The sequence below is a fragment of the Orycteropus afer genome, unplaced genomic scaffold, assembly GCF_000298275.1.
Source record: "Orycteropus afer afer isolate SDZICR_OR568_19922 unplaced genomic scaffold, OryAfe1.0 scaffold00248, whole genome shotgun sequence".
Lineage (NCBI taxonomy): Eukaryota > Metazoa > Chordata > Mammalia > Tubulidentata > Orycteropodidae > Orycteropus > Orycteropus afer.
In genome coordinates, this window is record NW_006921835.1 from 4,145,106 (window position 1) to 4,163,916 (window position 18,811).

The following is an 18,811-nucleotide window of genomic DNA, read 5'->3' on the forward strand; positions in this document are numbered from 1 at the left end:
TCTAATTGTTTCCTTGACTCTCATTTTCTTCACTGTTTGCTTCAGATGAGGAGAGACCAATAGCTGCCTCATAGACACTCACAAGCTTTCAAGATCCCAGTTGCTACTCACCAAAGTAGAATGGAGAACATTGTGTGCTGTGTTATACCACTTGGCCTAGATGTCCCCCGAGACTATGGTCCTGAGCCTCCTAGCCCAGTGACTCATTCTCTCACGGTGTTTGTTTAAGAAGTTTTCATAACTTTTCCCCATGTGTACTTACTATATACATGGATGTATTTGCAGCACATACAAATACATATGTAGAAATATCCTCTGCCAAACCTGTTTGGTGGCGTAGTGCTTAAGGCATCTGATTGCTAACTAGAAGGCCGGCAGTTCAAACCCATCAGCCACTCCTCGGAAGGATGGTTGTACAATCTACTTCTGTAGGGATACCTCCTCGGAAACCCATGGAGGGGTTGCTATGAGTCATATTTGACTTGAAGGCAGTGAGTTTGATTGTTTTGTTTTGTTTTTTAAACCTATTTATATGTGTGGATGTAATCCTGTTCACCTTCCCACATCTGTGCAGCTTGCATTTCTATCTATGTATCCACTTGTAGATAATTGTTATTACTGTTATTGTAGGACTGTGTATGTGATAGTATTTACCTTTGTTGGCTTTACCTCTTAAGCATCTTCCAGTATCTACCTTTACCAATGTCATACTGTGCTGACCTCCCGTTATTGTATATTCCCTTTCCATTCACCCAAGTTCATATGTTTGACTGACTTTTTCATGCTACTTTGAAGGCTTCAAAGCCTTAGGATGATTATTCTGGAACACATGTAAGATGACTTAGAAATGGGAAGAGCAGGAGTAAGCTCTCGCTGCATAGTCCAGGTGAGACGTAACAAGACCATGGGTAACAAGCCGTATGGGGATGATACTGCAAAATAGCAAGTAGGCATGGCAGCAAATTAGAAATGGTGTAGCACAGAGAAAGAGGCATGAAGGATAACAGAATCCTCATAGTTGCTAGTCTTTTATCTTTTTTTTTTAATGGCACTAAATAGTTAAATAAATAATGTATACTTTTTTTCTGATAGTGGCTCCATGGATACCCCCCTCTTTTTTCCTTTCTCTAATTTCTATCCGGTTACCTAGTCTAGCTTCCATTCACCTTTGGGATTCAGCCCAGGCCTCAGTTTTTTTCCCAGGATGCATTGCATGATCTCAGGTGGAGCAGTGTGCCCCTCACTATGCTCACCCTTTATCTTTTTCACAGCATGACATGGTTTTACAGATCTGTATCACCTGTCAAACCGTGAGCTCCTTGAGGGCAGGAAGCACATCTCTTACTTGTTTCCAGCACCTGCATGGGCTCTGTCACATACTTGTTTTGTTAGTAAAAATGCTGGCGCTTAATCAGTTAAAATCCAAATACATGCTATATGAGAATAATCTTTGATATTTGAGAATGATGGAAGCCTAAAAATGGTATGAAATTGAGCCTATATTTCCTCAATTTTATGTTCTTTCTTCAAAAGTCAATGAAATACTAGCTTTTTATTGCAAGTGGCCCTCTAACTGACCATAAAAAACAAGAATTCCATTTTTCAAGGGCTGACCTGGAAATTTCTCTCTCATGAAAAAAAAAAACTAAATACAAGATAGGAGCTCTGGTAGCATAGCGGCTAAGACACTTGCCTGCTAACCAGACGGCTGGCGGTTCAAACCCACCAGCCACTCCTCGGAAGGAAGGTTGGGCAATCCTACTTCTGTAGTGATACTGCCTCGGAAACCCAAGGAGGGGTCACTATGAGTCGGGTTTGACTCGACGGCACATAACAACAACAACAACAAATACAAGATGCCCTATGGCATGATTATCTTGACTGCAGAGATAGAAAAACTGAAGACTATTTGATATTCTTTCAGGGGCGGGAGTAGGGGAACAATTTCCCGAGCATACATTTCTTTTCATACTCAGAGTTCTTTTTGTTGCTCCGAGAGCTAAGAAAATTACACTTGGAGAATTGGGCTTTAGAATTCTGTGTTAAGGGTCATAGAATGAAGGAAGAACATATAATTGCAAAACAAATTTCTGACATGTTGAGTAAGATAGTTTCTTAGAGGACTTGTTTTTAAGTTCTCTGGATAAAAAGAAAGGAAAACTAGTATTTGAAGTATTTATTCTTGACTTTGAGCAAGAAAGTGTATTTGTTCCATTCTACAAGTAGCTTTTTGATAGCCCAATGATACGACTTTGAATTCCTAAGTTCTTTAATGGAAGATTAAAGGAAAGCATGTGATCCTCTTAATTACTGTTTTTTGTGATTGACAAGACATTTTACACAAGACATTAATTCCCTGGGGTCATAAAAGAGAATTTAATCTTACCTTTCATTTCCTAGGACTAAACGAATTCCTGAAACAATCAAGAAAAAAGACCCAGTTCCTTAAGCCTAAACTGCAGGAAAGAAAATAATAGATAAGGTTGCATGTCATGGATAGCCTCTTCTGATTGGATAAGGAGGATTCACACTGTTTTGAGCCATGCTTGGATTTATGTTTTAGACAAAGTAAGTCTTCTGGAGGCAGTATGGAAGATGAGAAGAAAACAGTCACTGAAGTTGCCCAGGATCATGGCAGGACCTGGAAAGAAAGACCTAAGTGTAGACATTTTCACAAAGTGAGGGAGTGAATAGAGCACATGGTAGATGTCATGAGAGGTAGATGAAAGAGTTTAGTCTGGCAAAGCATTGGTGGGCCAGTTGAATTCTGACCCCATGTCCCAACTCTGTGACAGGCAAGATATGGAAAGAATTAGCTGTTTCTACTTGAGAAAAATTCAGCAAAATGACAACCTTGTGGGGGAGCCAGGTTTTAGTAAAGTAAGATGTGAATGATGCAGTCAGTGAATAGGTTGTTGCCACAGAGGACTTTACCATGCCACAGAGTGTAAAAGATAGGTGTCAGCTGATATTTCTCAAAGCCTTTTTTCCTCTTACTGTATCTCCATCTTTGAGATTGATTTATTCATTGAAGAAAATGTATTGAGCACCTATTATGTGCCAGGTATAGTGCTGGATATTAGGGTGTACAGTGTTGAGTACCTACATTCCCAAAATACGAACAGAACATGTGGTAATTGCATATTAGAGTTGGGATGTAGCTCAGAGAATAGGTAGTTGTGATATAACTGAGACTAGGTAGATTTTTTAAGGCTGTTTTAGAGCCTTTGCTTAGAACTTAGCCTATTATATTAAAGAAAGAAAATGGGTCAACAATAGCAATCTATTCTTTGATATCAGAGTCTCCTATTAGAGTAGAATGTAAATGCAAGATGAGATCCCTACAGTAGCAAGGGTGCTTTCACTGTCCAGATCATTCTAATCTGTTGAACCTAGAGTGGTGCATATAAGTACTGAGTAATTTTGTTCAGCAACCCTCATTTCTTTAGCATAGTCTTAACAAGTGCCTATGATGTGCTAACACTGTGCAACATGTTAGGGTATAACAGAACACAAGATAGAAAGGGTCTTTGGTCCTATGGAATTTATTTTCTATAAAAACAGTCTTTGTTGACAACTTACTCTTTGCCAGTTACTGTATTAATTGTTTCATATAGATCACCTATAAACCTCTGACGTTCTCACTAGGATAATGCCCAGTTTTACAAATGAGGACGTCAGTAATTAGTGAAGTTAACTGGAAGTAGTTGACCTCAGCTTACCAAATGGGTTCACTAAAGGCTACTGTCAAAATATTATGTTAGGTTTTAACATGGGAGTAGAAAAGAAATGAAGCCAGGTTTTTGGGGCTTATACTTTATTGTATCACAAAGTTAACTCTAAAAAACTCCAATAGAAAAATGAATAAAAGAACAGTTTATATTTCTGAAAGCTCAAATAGCTAATAAATGAAAAAATTCCATTTCCCTTGCAAATAAAAAAATGAAACTTAAAATAATGAGATGATTTTTACCTATCAAAGTATATTTTTGATTAATAATATTGAGTGTATGAGTGAAATGGGCTTTGTTAAATACTGCTATTAGAAGCATATGTTTTGAATACTCTTTCTGGAAGACAGGCAGTCTTTATCAAGAATTTTAAATGTTTTTTTACCCTCTAACCTAGCAATTAATTTCTAGGTATTTAATCTAACAGAAACTCAGAGTACATTTTTTCCAAAACTGTTTATTACATCATTGTTTATATTAGGAAAAATGTGAAAATAATTCACATGTGCTACACAATTGAATAAATTAAGGCCAATTTGTATAATATTATACAACTATTAAAATGTTATTTTGAGTTCACTTGATATTAAAAATGTTCTCAGTAAATATTTGGGGGAAAAAAAAAAGAATGTGAAGTTCTATATGTAATGTCCCAACTATATAAAACATACTAGGGGTGTGTGTGTGTGTGTGTGTGTGTAAAACCAATTCATTGTCACTGAGTCATATCTAACTCATAGCGACCCTTCATTGGGTTTCCAAGATGGTATCACTATGGAAGTACGTTGCCGAACCTTCCTTCCAAGGAGTAGCTGCTGGGTTTGAACCACCAGCCTTCTGGTTAGCAGTCAAATGCCTTAGATACTACACCACCAGACCTGCTATATCAATTCAGAATATATTAAAAAAGAAAGGGAAGAAAAATATCAGCAATGGTTATTTCTGGGTAGTCACATACAGTGATCTGTATTGTAATTAAATATATTTTCTAAATTCTCTAAAATGAACCTATTTTTTTGCATATAAAAAATAATAGTTTCATTCTTGTTTACACTGTTTGACCCCCATGTCTAAGATGGAAATTGAGGCAGATAGAGGCTGTCAAGAAGTGATTTCATTCCAATTTTCAGAACTATTTTTAAAGAACTAGAAAGTATTTTTTTTTCCTTGATTAAAATAACATAAAAGCAAACTCCAAACTAAACTCACTGCTGACGAGTCAATTCGATTCATAGTGACCTCTCCTTGGGTTTCCAAGGCGGTATCTCTAGGGAAGTAGATTGGCCAGTCTACCTTCCGAGGAGTGGCTGGTGGGTTTGAACTGCCATCCTTCTGGTTAGCAGTCAGATTCCTCAGGCACTATACACCAGAGCTCCCTCATGAAAGCAAGAAGCATATTTCTTTGTTTTATTGTATATTTATAAGGCCAATAGGGGACAATGTGAAGTTTATGTAATTTATCAGTGCTAGGTGTATTTTAGTTATTCAATTTCCAAATACAGATATAACAATAGCACTTATTTCTTTACAGGTTTTACAACTGCCTACGACATGCTTTAGAAAGAGAAACTGTTCCTAACTCACATCCCAAGATCAAAGAGAAAAGCAATCCATCATATACTCATAAGAAAAAAAGAAACCCAGAGAAAGCACATGGTAAATGTATTACTGAAGAAAACAATAAAGAACCTGAAAGTGATGATGATGATCCAGGAATCAGTGTTAATATCTTCCCTCAAGATTATTAAGATCTGCTTCTGAAGTATCTTAATGGAATAATGTTCCTAGTAGATATTATAAAGCTACTCTTTATAAGAGTATTTTAGTTGGTTGAGTTAATCAGTTATTAATAGATGTCCCTGGATGGGGCACCTAATCCCCTCAGCTGAACCAGAAGGTTGGTGCTTCCTGTCTGTCCAGAAGCACCTTGGAAAACAGGCCAACAATCTACTTCTGAAAGGTCACAGCCTTAAAAACCATACTTTGCTACTTGGGATCGTCGTATCTAATCAGCTCAATGACAACTAACAACACATCAGTCATTCATAAAAGCAAGATTTAATTTCTTGGTAGGGAGAAAACCATCTTTTAAACAGGTTTTTTAAAATAGCTTTATCTAATGTTTGTTCATTATGATACCTTTTTTGGTCTCAGATTCATTGCAAAAAATAAAATTTTTTTCAATGCTGTTCTCCTTTTTTAAAAAATAAATTTCTGTTTCTCTAATGGGAAAATGAAGTGTATAATATCCTTTCAAGAGAACCATAACAGCCAGGAGATTTAAGTAAAACCATCATAGTAATAATATTTAACTTATTTTTAACGTTGAAACCACCAGCTTTTAAGGGAGATCAGAGTTTGCTGCTGCCTGCCAATGACAAATTTTTCTTGCCCTTTTGACCTTGTGGAAAGTCTGTAGATGGCACACACAGTTTGCACATGACTGTTAAAGTTGGCAGTTCTAGGCTACCCAGCAGCACTGCAGATGAAAGGCCAGGCAACCTGTGTCTGTAAAAATTACATCTAAGAAAACGCTACATAGCAATTCTACTCTGTGCACCTGGGGCACCATGAATCAGAATGGACAGCAATGGGTTTGGTGTTTTGGTTGACTATGAACAAAATGACCTTTTTTGTTCTGGACAAAATACCTTAACCCTCATCCCCCATTTTTTCTCACAAACCAAGACTTTGCCACTGGCACAGTCTCAGTTAAAATAGGTGAGCATAGATTTTCACTAAGCCTGATCACAAGTGATAACTAAGACATAGGAATCTTAATAGAACAAATAATGCTGTGGAAAATTAGGAATCAGAAGACTTAGGTTTGAGTTGTGACTGCTAAAATAAGTTGGAGGTCCTTGAGCAAATCACTTAATTTCTAAGTGCTTCCATTTCCTCTCCTGTATAATGGTAATTCTAATGCCTGGCCTAATTACACACAGGAGTGTTGACAGGAGCAAGTTAAAAATGTGAAGGCATTTCCTAGAATGCATTATTATGCCTATATGTTACTATTTACTTTTCCATTCATTTTCATCATGAAATGAGTATACTTTTATATTGTATTTTCAGAATGTACCTGTTCGGATTACCTAGTGCAGCTCTTGACAAGAATATACAACAAATGGGATGGCTTGAACAAACAGGAGTTAATTCTCCTACAGTTCAGGAGGCTAGAAGTCTTGAGTTCAAAAGTGCCAGGCTCTAGGGGCTGGGTGAAAGCCCCTCAACCTTGGGCTTCAGCTCTGCCTCCAGCTTCCGGCCCACTGAAACTAGAGGCTTTTCTTCACTCAGACAGCTACTGGCTGCTGAGGCTGACAAACCCAAGGTTAACAAGTAAATAGGCACAGTCCAGGTGTTACCAATTCACACAGCAGACCATTCAAGTCCATTGAAAGTTCCAAGGTTGGCAGATCATGGCAGGCTGCTGAACAACATGACCACATGCAGGGTTCAAGCGTGCCATAAACTAGACAACACTCTCCAAACTATTTCTTATATATGGGAAGCAGGCCACATCCCTAAAGCAGCTACTCAGCTGCTTGTGGTAGGTCCCACCATGAAGTTGATTGCCAGTCTCATGATGGGGAATAACTACCACCAGCTGTCCAGCCAGTGAACCAGGCCCAGCCAAGTTGACACACAAACTTAACTGTCACAGTACCCAATAATAAGAAGTGAATATTTAAAGGGAAATTACTCTGAGTCATGTCGTTAGGTGCTGTCAAGTTGTTTCTGACTCAGAGTGACCCTATGTAAAACAAAAAAAAATAATATGCTTGGTTCTGAGCCAACCCCACAATTGTTGCTATGCTTGAGCCCACCCATTGTTGCACTGTGTTAATCCATCTTGAGGGTTTTCCTCCCTTTCACTCACCCTCTACTTTACCAAGCATGATGTCCTTTTCCAAGGACTGGTTCTCCTGATAGTAGGTCTGAAATAAACCAAAAAAGTCTCTCCATCCTCACACCTAAGTAGCATTGGCTATACTTCTTACAAGACACTTGTTCATTCTTCTGGCAGTTCCCAATATAAAGGTTGGGCAATCTACCACAGTGATACTGCCTCGGAAACCCAAGGAGGTTCGCTGTGAGTTGGGTTTGACTCGACGGCACATAACAACAACAACAACCCTGAATTAAAATACATCAGTTCTTCAGTCTTCCTTATAGTCATATACTAATAAAAGATTGAAAAAATACCAGAGTATAAAATAAGAAAAATTATGTATGATAGTAAACATTGAGTTGTGATTTTAGCATTTCTGTTTTTTAAATTTGTCTAAATCTTTATAAAATTGATATGTTTATATTTGAATTCTAGAGGCTTGCCTTCTGATAGATGTAGTTTTATACTCTTTTAAAATACATTGACTTTATAGGCATCTGTTTTCTGAAATCATCAGAGATGGTCTGCAACCAAATTTAAAGTTAGGTAAAAGGGTTTTCTTCACTGCTCCCAGCTCTGAACTGCTCTATTCTTATGGCCTATAAAATAAGAGACTAATATTTACTTACCTAATTTGATATTCCCAGAACATTTAGAAAGCGTCAAATAGTTCTCCATTTCATTGTTTGAAAAAGAATCCCCTTTGAGTTCCCAGTCTCCTTGCCATCCTGCAGCATTTGGCTGTATTGTCCAGTGTTGCACCCATGAATCTGTCCTTTCATGGGCTTCCTGAATGCTTCTGAGTTGTTTCACTGTTTTTGACAAACGCTTTTTTGTTCTTTTTCTCTCCAACCCTTATCCGTCTTCAATGTTTATCTTCAGAACTTTCAAAAACTACTGAGATTATACAGGGAGAACTACTAGTTGTGTATACATTCTTAAAGGTTCCAAGTCACATTGTAATAACCACTATAAGCATGCCCAAGTTTCTATCTTTGGTCCTTGTTATGGATTGAATTGTGTCTCCCAATAAGATATGTTCATGCCCTGACCCCTGGGACTTATGAACATGACCTTGTTTGGAAGTAGACTTGTAAGATATTGTCATTAACTTGAGGCCATACGAGAGTAGGGTGGGTTCTAATCCAGTGTAACTGGTGTCCTCATAAAAGAGGAGGAGACACAGAAGAAAGGTAGCTATGTGAAGATGGAGGCAGAAATTGTGGAAGGCAGAACTAGAAACCAATTGCCAGGAGCCACTAGAAACTAGGAGAGCAGCATGGAACAGGTGCTCCCTGAGAGCCCTCAATGAATCAGCAGCTGAAACTCTGATTTCAGACTCCCAGCCTCTAGAACTGTGAAAGACAATATTTCATTCTTATAAACCATCCACTTTGTGCTACTTTGTGATGGCAGCCCTAGTAAACCAGTTACAGCCCCCATCTCATTCCTTCCTTCACCCGAGCCACCTCATCCATTCTAATACTCTTAACTCTTAAGACAGTGACTCCCAGCTCTCTTGTCCTGACCTGTCTCCCAAGCTAACTGCTGGATGGCCTCATAGGCTGTTGTTTTCAAAGTTTTCTTACTCATTAGACTGTCCCTTTTCTGGTCATTTGACTAGAAAGAGCAAGCTTTGTTGGAGTTGTTTGTTTGAGCCCAGTGGCATTTCTGGGCCACCAGGTTGGCCAGTTCTCAGTCTGGAATATGTGAAAGTAAAAAAGAAAAGTCCGTAAACTCACCACTAAGTTGTTCTTTATATGCCAAGATCTCTAGCCAGTTTGCCTTCTCTCTACCTTTCAGCATCTCCTTATGTTTGTTTTATATATAATGCCCACTGTTTTTAGTCATACTTGTCAAAGGAATAAAGGAAAATTATATCCATTCCATCTTTCCTGAATTAGAAGTCTAATGTATTTTTAAAATTACTGTTACTATCAAATAACAGGCATATTATTAGAGGTGCCTTTGGATCCTATCTCTCAGTGCTGTGCTCCATGCCCCAGTTGTGTGCTTTGCTGCTAATCTTTTAGGTTACCAAGTTTCTCCACCATGAAAGAGAGAAGAGCCTGAAAGTCTGTTTCCTGGCTCCTTCCCACACACTCCATTGTCTCAGCCAATAATGACTGGTGCAGAGCTACAAAAAACAACTCCTTTGTCCAGAAATGGGATGCACTTGGATTTGCATTTGACATTTAAGCCCCCAGCAGGATCATACTGAGGCTGGGACTTCACCTGAAATCCTATCTTATTTTCCCAGCTCCCTTCCTGGTTTTTCCAGGGAGCACCTGCTTAACACATCACTTGCACCAGAGTGGGATCTGCTTCTGCAAAAATCTGATTTAAGACATGCATTTAGATGTTTTGGATACATACTGAAAAATTATGTCAGATTTATTTTAAAGAGTTAATATTTATAATATACTACAAGCTGTATCATTGGTAGTGATTTAAACTTATGCAAATCTATGATGCAACATAAATTTGTGGTAAGTACATAGTTTTAAAAAATTAGGGAGTATATAACAATTTTGAAAAACATTTCTATAAGGTATACTATAATGGGAAACTAGAGGGAAGAAGAATTGATTTTAGGTGAGGCAATACTAGAAGTCCATTGCAAGGAGATATTTTGTTTGTATCTTAAAAGAAGAGAGATAAGTTCACCTGGCAAAATCCAAGAAAGTTTATTGCAAACAGGGGGAATGTGTAATGCAATCAAATCACCAAAGAGCATGGCATACGCAATAATAGTGAATAGTCTAGAGAAGCTAACGCTCAGCATGTGAAATGAAATGAGGCAAAAAAAAAAAAAAAAAAAACCTGGTTGAAATCTGATTGTGAAACGCTTTGTATGCCAGCGTGGGGTAGACCAGTATTTCCCAAACATGGCTGCATATCAGAATCCTGGGGGATTCTGACCTTGATGGAGCACGGGATCAAGGGGAGAAGGAGCAGGAGCTGCTTTCTAAAGCATTGATTTCAGGTTCTTACCCCAGTTTCCCAATTCAGAATCTCCAGTTTAGGGTCAAAGAATCTGTAGTTTTTAAACAACTTTCCCAAGTGATTCTGATAACACTAGTCCAATGTTAATCTACTCACTCAGAATTCACCAACAATAGACTTCAACCCAAAGGCATTAGAGGAGAATTGAAGTTTTTGCTTGTTTTTTACATTAAAAAAAAAAAAATCAGAGGTTGTAATGTACCTGTGCTGTAGACTTTGTGTATATACACTATAGAAGAGTTTGCTGGAGCTCTAGTACATTAATTACAAAAAAAAAAAAAACTCACCGCTATCGAGGCGACTCTGGCTCATAGTGACCCCCATTGCATTTCCAAGGCTGTAAACCTTTACAGAAGCAGATTGCCCCATCTTTTTTCCATGAACCAGCTGGTGTGTTTGAACCACCAACCTTCTGGTTAGCAGCCAAATCCTTTAACCACTATGCCACCATTAATTAACTAAGTTAAATTACTGTCCTTATAAGTCTAAGGAAGTTATCAGGAAAACATGGGAACATATACAGTTGTGTAAATCGAACTCTGCACAATTCCAGGGGGCAACATTCTCACAGACGATGATGGGCATGGCATCCCTTAAGGTTGTGCAGTACAAATTCTGATAGACTCATATTGACATCAGTCCTGCCAGGAAGGGAAACTGGGCAAGAATGGAAATGTATAGTGCCAGAGCACTTCTTTCAATTTAATGAATGTAACTCACTTTTAATTGAATAAAGATGAAAATACTTGCTGAGCAGGTAGATAGGAAAATAAGAGAAACAAATAAAAAATAATAATGTGAAATAATTAAGAGCTGTATGGAAATAACAGAGGTTACAGCAGTCCTGTAGGGGAATGAGTATGCATGCTGCATGCTGCTGTTTTTGTTTGTTTGTTTTTGTTTTTTAAAAAATACACTCCTAAAGAGCTACTAATCCATTGACTTTTCTTCACCATTTAAAGCAGTTCCTGAAGGACCTGTGTATTCCAAAGATTCCATAAACTGAGTACATATGGATGAGAATCTGGAAGGGAGAAGCTGCCTCCTAACCCCTTTATCAAAGGACACAGAACTATCTGGACCAGAGCTCTAGTGGTGTGGTGGGGAAGACTACACCACTGCTGCTAATCAGAAGATCAGCGTTTCAAACCTACCAGCTGCTCTGTGGGAGGAAGGTGAGGCAAACTGCTTCTGTAAAGATTTCCAGCCTTGGAAATCTAACAAGAGTCACTATGAGTTGGAATCGACTTGAAGACAGTGAATTTTTTTTTTTTTTTTTTTTTTAAGTGGTTATAGAGGACGGGCCAGGGACTGGCCATAAACTCACGAAGACATTGAATTCTCACTCACTTCTTTACATCCCTTAATACATTATTTTATTTATATATTCAACACACACACCTGATCAAGAACATTCATTAAGTCTAGCAGGTGGTTTAGTAATAATTCAATATAATCTACTAAGAACTGTCTTCTGGTTTGCTTTCATTGTAATTCTTCAAAATGAAACAATTTTTTCTCATCCTTCCAGGTTAGAAGCAGGCAATTATTGCTAAAATCTGAGTTCTCCCTATTGACCAGAAATGCTTTTGTTTTGTGTTTCAAAGGAGAAAAGAAAAAGAAAAAAAAATTGCTAGTTTGTTGAGAAACAAAAAGAAGGAAAACATATTTTTTGTTACTAAAGTTCTAGGCCACAAGTCATAAACTAGTAGCCAAGATATGGTCAGGCACTGTGTTGTTTTGGCTCACACAGAGGATATTCTTCCTAATTGAATCAATATTTTAAAATATGATGATTTCAAATTTGAAAGTGCATTTCTTTAAAGATTAGATTATCTGGCTACACTGGGCCCACATTCCCACATAACAACACTTACCCCTTAGCCTGAGCCAAGTAGTGGCTGCTCTGGACAAGCCTTGTGTTTTCCTGTTCACTACAGTTCCAGCACCCCCTACTGGCCTCCCTGACTCACTGCTTCAAACATTTACACACAATGCTTAGTCCCTGTGGACATTGGAGTTGGCAAACCCTGGTTAGGGCTGTGGGGAGGATTAAATGATACTATTACGCTAGTATATTACATAATATAATAAACAAGGATGAGAGCAGGACCAGTTATATAATCTTTGGAGGCCAGTGCAAAATGAAAACGTGGGGCCTCTTGTTTAATAATGTTTAAGAATTACAAGACAGCAACAGCAGAGAATTAAATCCAGGGTGGGACACTTCCTAGTGTGGTTGTTGTTGTTGTTAAGTGCCGTCGAGTCGTTTCCGACTCATAGCGACCCCATGCACAGCAGAACGAAACACTGCCCGATCCCGCGCCAGCCCCACAATCCCTGCTATACTTGAGGCCATCATTACAGCCACCGTATCAATCCATCACGTTGAAGGCCTCCCCCTCTTTCGTGGACCATCCACCCTACCAAGCATGACATCCTTCTCCAGGGAATGGTCCCTTCTTACAACATGACCAAAATAGGTGAGACGAAATCTGGCCATTCTTGCTTCCAAGGAGCATTCTGGCTGCACTTCCTCCAGGACAGATCTATTAGTTCTTTTAGCAGTCCGTGGTACTTTCAGCATTCTTCGCCAGCACCACAACTCAAAGGCATCAACTCTTCTTTGGTCTTCCTTATTCATTGTCCAGCTTTCACATGCATACGAGGTGATTGGAAATATCATGGCTTGTGTCAGGCGCACCTTAGTCCTCAAGGAGATATCCTTGCTCCTCAGCACTTGAAACAGTTCCTTCGCAGTTGACTTTCCCAATGCTACACGTCGTCTAATGTCCTGACTCCTGCTTCCATTGGCATCGATTGCAGAACCAAGCAACGTGAATTCCTTGACAACCTCAATCTTCTCTCCATTTATTGTGATGCTGCTCATTGGTCCAGTTGTGAGGATTTTTGTTTTCTTTATATTGAGAGGTAATCCATACTGCAGACTGTATTCTTCAACCTTCAATTGGCCAGAGAAAACCTTATGAATAGCAAAGAAACACTGTTTGGTACATTACCACGCACCTTTAGGAATAGTCCGTTTAGGCTAAAAGGCTCTCAAAATAGGACTGGGAAAGAGTTGCAACATCTGAGTAAACCCAGCCTTACTCATATGGAAAAGAGAAAGCTTTCGAGACCTTCATTTGCTGATGTGGCACCACTCAAATTAAAGAGGAACAGCCGCAGACATCCAGTAATCATCGGAACATGGAATGTACAAAGTATGAATCTAGGAAAATTGGAAGTTGTCAAAACGAAAATGGAACGCATAAAGATTGATATCCTCGGCATTAGTGAGCTGAAATGGACTGGTTTTGGCCATTTTGAATCAGACAACCATATGATCTACTATGCCGGCAATGACAGTTTGAAAAGGAATGGCGTGGCATTCATCATCACAAAGGATGTTTCAAGATCCGTCCAGAAGTACAATGCTGTCAGTGATAGGATAATATCCATACGCCTACAAGGAAGACCCATTAATGTGACTGTTATTCAAATTTATGCCCCAACCACCAAAGCCACAGATGAGGAAATTGAAGAATTTTATCAGCTTCTACAGTCTGAAATTGACCAAACATGCAATCAGGATGTGTTAATTATCACTGGTGACTGGAATGCAAAAGTTGGAAACCAAGAAGAATCACCGGTAGTTGGAAAATTTGGCCTTGGTGACAGAAATAATGCTGGAACTCGTATGGTAGAATTTTGCAAGACCAATGACTTTTTCATTGCAAACACCTTTTTTCAACAACACAAACGGAGGCTGTACACGTGGACTTCACCAGATGGAACACACAGGAATCAGATTGACTACATCTGTGGCAAGAGGTGGTGGAAAAGCTCAATATCTTCAGCCAAAACCAGGCCAGGAGCTGATTGTGGAACAGACCATCAACTGCTCATAGGCAAATTCAATTTGAAGTTAAAGACAATGAAAACAAGTCCAAGAGAGCCAAAGTATGATCTTGAATATATCCTAGTGTGGAGCCCTGTGCAAATGCACAGGTCACACACCCACAAAACCAACCGCAGATTGGACATTTGGTACTTGAAGAGTTTAAGAGGGGCGTGGGTACCTGCCCCTTCTCCAGGGTGATTAACCGTGCTACCCATCTCATCCGCACTGAGAAAGGCAGGTGTGTCAGGCTTGTTGGTTTGCCAGGGCTTGGTACTTTCTTGCCTAAAGGACTCCTGAGATGGTAGAACCATGGATGGTGTGTGGGAGCCTGTGAGGACTGAACACTCTCCACTGATGTTTTGAAGTTTTTTTTTTTTTTTTTTAATTACCTATGTTCCTGGATCAAACATTGAAGAACCCTGAAAAATGACTGTTATTAGACCTCTTTTGGGAAGGCCCTTGGACTGACTTTAACTTGATTTAGGGAAAAAGAAGTAAAACTATCACACCCATATGAGGTTTATAATAATGAATAGTTTTTGGTTAGAATATTTGCCTCTAAAAATGAGCTTTGACCTCAGACCTTCTTTGACTGCTTTATTATGCTGCTATCAATATTCAGGCTTCTCTTAATGTAAAAGGATTCTACTACACATAATATGAATGTCCTTATAGTCAATAATAGTTTAATATCCTGGATTTTTATGTATTCTATTCTTGCCAAGAATATATTTCTCAGCACTTTTTCTTTGCCTGTAAAACATAGGATTTAATTTTAACTCATTATACATTTTTTTTATGTAGTTAAAATACAGATAGCTTTATTTCCAAAGCTGTTGAAATGGGCTGAGATTCACTGGGTTATATGTTCCATGAACACTGTCCCGTTAAATAATGTGCAGCCAGGACTAACTCCAACTCAACCCAGAACTCTTTTCCATTACCTTCAAATTGTCACTGTTAGGACTAGATATATGGGAAAGGATTATGTGAAGATGGGCGATTGTAAATTCCAAATTCCTTCAAATTGAAATATTAGAAATACATGAAAGGAAGAGAGAAGAAGTGATGCATTCAAATTGTGGTGTTGGTGAAGAATACTGAATATATCATGGACTTCCAGAAGTACAAACAAATCAGTTTTAGAAGAAATAGAACAAGAACACTCCTCAGAAGTGAAGATGGCAGCACTTTGACTCTGGTATTTCAGATACATCATCAGGAAAGGTCAATCGCTACAAAAGGGTGGTGTGTTTGGTAAAGCAGAAGCTCAGCTAAAACAAGGGAAATCCTCAATAACTAGAACATGGACTCAAACATACTGACAATCAGGAGAACGGCCCAGGCTCGGCAGTGTTTTGTTCTCTCCTACACAATATCACCATGACTCGGAGCTGATTTAATGGCAGCTAACAAAAGTCTTGTAAAATAAAATAAAGCACCAAACTGGATCAGAAATTTTGAGCAATTCCTGGAAAGCAGCTGGCACTGGATTGAGAAAAAAGACCCAATGAAGAGAAAACCATAATGTATAGGTGAAGACTATGGCAGAGGAAATTACATTTCTGTAGTACTCCAAGCATTGAGTCAAGTAATACAGAGACAGGAGAAGGCCTTGGACAATCATTTAGAAGACCACATGTTGAAACTGGACCAGTTAGAAACACTTTTCTACCTTCATCCCCCTCCCAGCCATATGTCTCTAGGCTAAATGCAGCTCCAACCTTGCCCACAACTGCCTTCAAACCAAATAGACTAGCTGCCTAGGAGGGGCTTCTGGCTCAGCAGGAGCTGGAGAGAGAAACAGCAAAGTCAGTCAGACAGAAACTAGAATCAAGGTTATCAAAGAAATCAGGAAAATATATTCTTAAGTCTAAACAATCGTTGTTGCTCAATGTTAAAAAAAAATCAGACTAAAATGATTTTGTTGTTGTTTTACATGGAACTTGGTGGTGAGGAACAGGGTGATGGAAAGAAGGATAAATAGGTTAAGGTTCTGGTCTCATTTAAGGGGAGAATCTCGTGAGTTTTGCAGTAAGAATGTGCTTGTGTGTTACTCATACAGTTTAAATGATCTTTTTGAAGTCATGAACCATCACCTTAAAAAACGGACAAAGCTTAAATCATTGCTTTAGAAAGACACACATGCAGAACTACTTGTGTACCATCCAGCATTTCACACAGCTCCTGAAGCTTAGTTTAAGAAAACTGGAAGAATTTCAAATGAGGGTACAACTTATTAACAGTGAGACAAATTCCTGTGCTATCTGAGAATGGAATTCTAGAACGGTGATGATGGGGATTAAGGTCGTAGAGAGGCCAGGCTCAGTGGGAAGACATGCCAGTCACGTTGGGAATGACAAAAGTTTAGAAAAAGAGATGAAAGATTGTGATAAAAGTTAATTTTCAGTTTTTCTGAGGCTAGCCCTTTGTATACACTTCCTGCCTGGGGCTAAGTGTGGATAGCTATGACACTGATCCCTGGTTTAGTCTTCTCAGGGGAGAAAGATAATGCAGGGTGATTAGACTCTTGATCCTTGACTACCAGGTTCTTGGAGACCAAATACTCATCAGATCACATGTTCTCTGCAATTAAGAGCTACAGAAGTTGTCTCAGAGTCATCTGCAGAGCTGGATTCTCTTGTTTTAATTTCTCTGCATCTTAATTGCACAGGTTATACAAAGAATCAAATGAGATATAAAAGCACTCTCTCTATAAAGAGTTGGAAATATGTAAAGCATCACCATCATCATCATCATCATCACCATCATTGCTGTCTCACACCCACAAGCTTTCACGTTATTTATGTTATAGTTCTGTCACCACCATGTCACAGTGGAGAATAGGGTGGCCTTTGTCTTTCTGGTGGTACTACTCTTATTCAGCATTCACTTAGAACCTACTACATACACTGAAGATCCCTGCATGGAACAAATGGTTTGCATTTGACTGCTCACCTAAAGGTTGGTTGTTCCAATCCGTCCAGCAGTACCATGGAACAAAAGGCTTGATGATCTGCTTCTGTAAAGATTACAGTCAAGAAAACCCTTTGAAAGTCGGAGCAGTTCTACTCTGAAATGCATGGGGATACCATGATTCAGAATCAACTCAACAGCAACAGGTTTTGTTTTAGTTTATGTGCACTGACATTATAAAGATGAGTAAAACATGGCCTTGCCTTCAGAGAGTTCAGTCTCCAGAAGGTGGTTTTCCTTTCTTATAGTTTTAATATTTTCTCTGTCTTTGGTGTTCTGCAGTTTACTATCTAGGTGCAGGTTTCTTTTTATGTTATACTGATTGGGACTCAATGTGAGTCCTGAATCTAAGGATCCATGTATTTCACCACTTTGGGATAATTATCAGCCTAATAAAATTTCATTAAAATTATCTCTTTGAATATTGCTTCTATTCTCTGCTTTTGGTCATGTAGACCTACACTATCAATTGTGTATTTCTTTTATTGTTTTCATCCCTACTTCCTTCTTTTATTTTTGTGTGCTTCACGCCATTTTCTGCTCCTTACTCTTTCTTTGTTGTTGTTGTTGTTGTTATGTGCCATCGAGTCGGACCCGACTCATAGGGACCCCTCCTTGGGTTTCCCAGGCAGTATCACTACGGAAGTAGATTGCCCTATCTTCCTTCTGAGGAGTGGCTGGTGAGTTTGAACCGCCAGCCTTCAGGTTAGCAGTCAAGTGCCTTAGGCACTATGCTACCAGAGCTCCCTACTCTTTCTTTAGCTATATCTAATCTGATATTTAGGAGCTATGGTGGTGTAGTGCGTAAAGCATTTGACTGCTAATGAGAAGGTTGGTGGTTCAAACCCACCAGCCACTTCTCCGAAGGAAGATTGGGCAATCTACTTCCGTAGCAACACCACCTCGGAAACCCAAGGATCTGACTATGAGTCAGATCCAACTCAATGGCAATGAGGTTGGTTGTTGGTTGGAAACTGATATTTAGCCACCTCAGGGAGCTTTACGTTTCAAAGATTATATTATTTCTAGAAGTTCTATTTAGTTCATTTTCAAATCAGTAGCAGATTATTTAAAGACTGGGAATTTCTTTCTCTTTTTATAAATTCTTTTCCGGATATTTCTGTAAATTCTATTAATGCTTAATCTTTTCATACATCTATATAACATCTACTTTCTTTAATGAACCATTTTCTTTAACTATTTCAAGTATTATTGGAAAAGAAAGTCCTAGACAAAAAGCCATGCAAAAGGAAAAGGAAAATCTTTCACAGTGACAGATTTTTTCTGTGCCAATTATATATA

At 38.7% G+C, this 18,811-nt stretch overlaps 1 protein-coding gene across 1 annotated transcript in view; it reads left to right on the forward strand.

Annotated features, from left to right (window-relative positions):
• TYW3 (tRNA-yW synthesizing protein 3 homolog) overlaps positions 1-5,479 on the forward strand; it is a 22,994-nt gene extending 17,515 nt beyond the window's left edge. The window contains exon 6 of the mRNA XM_007949626.1: positions 5,263-5,479. Coding sequence (XP_007947817.1) covers positions 5,263-5,479 — 217 coding nt within the window. The remainder of the gene's footprint in view (positions 1-5,262) is intronic.
• The last annotated feature ends 13,332 nt before the right edge of the window (positions 5,480-18,811 follow it).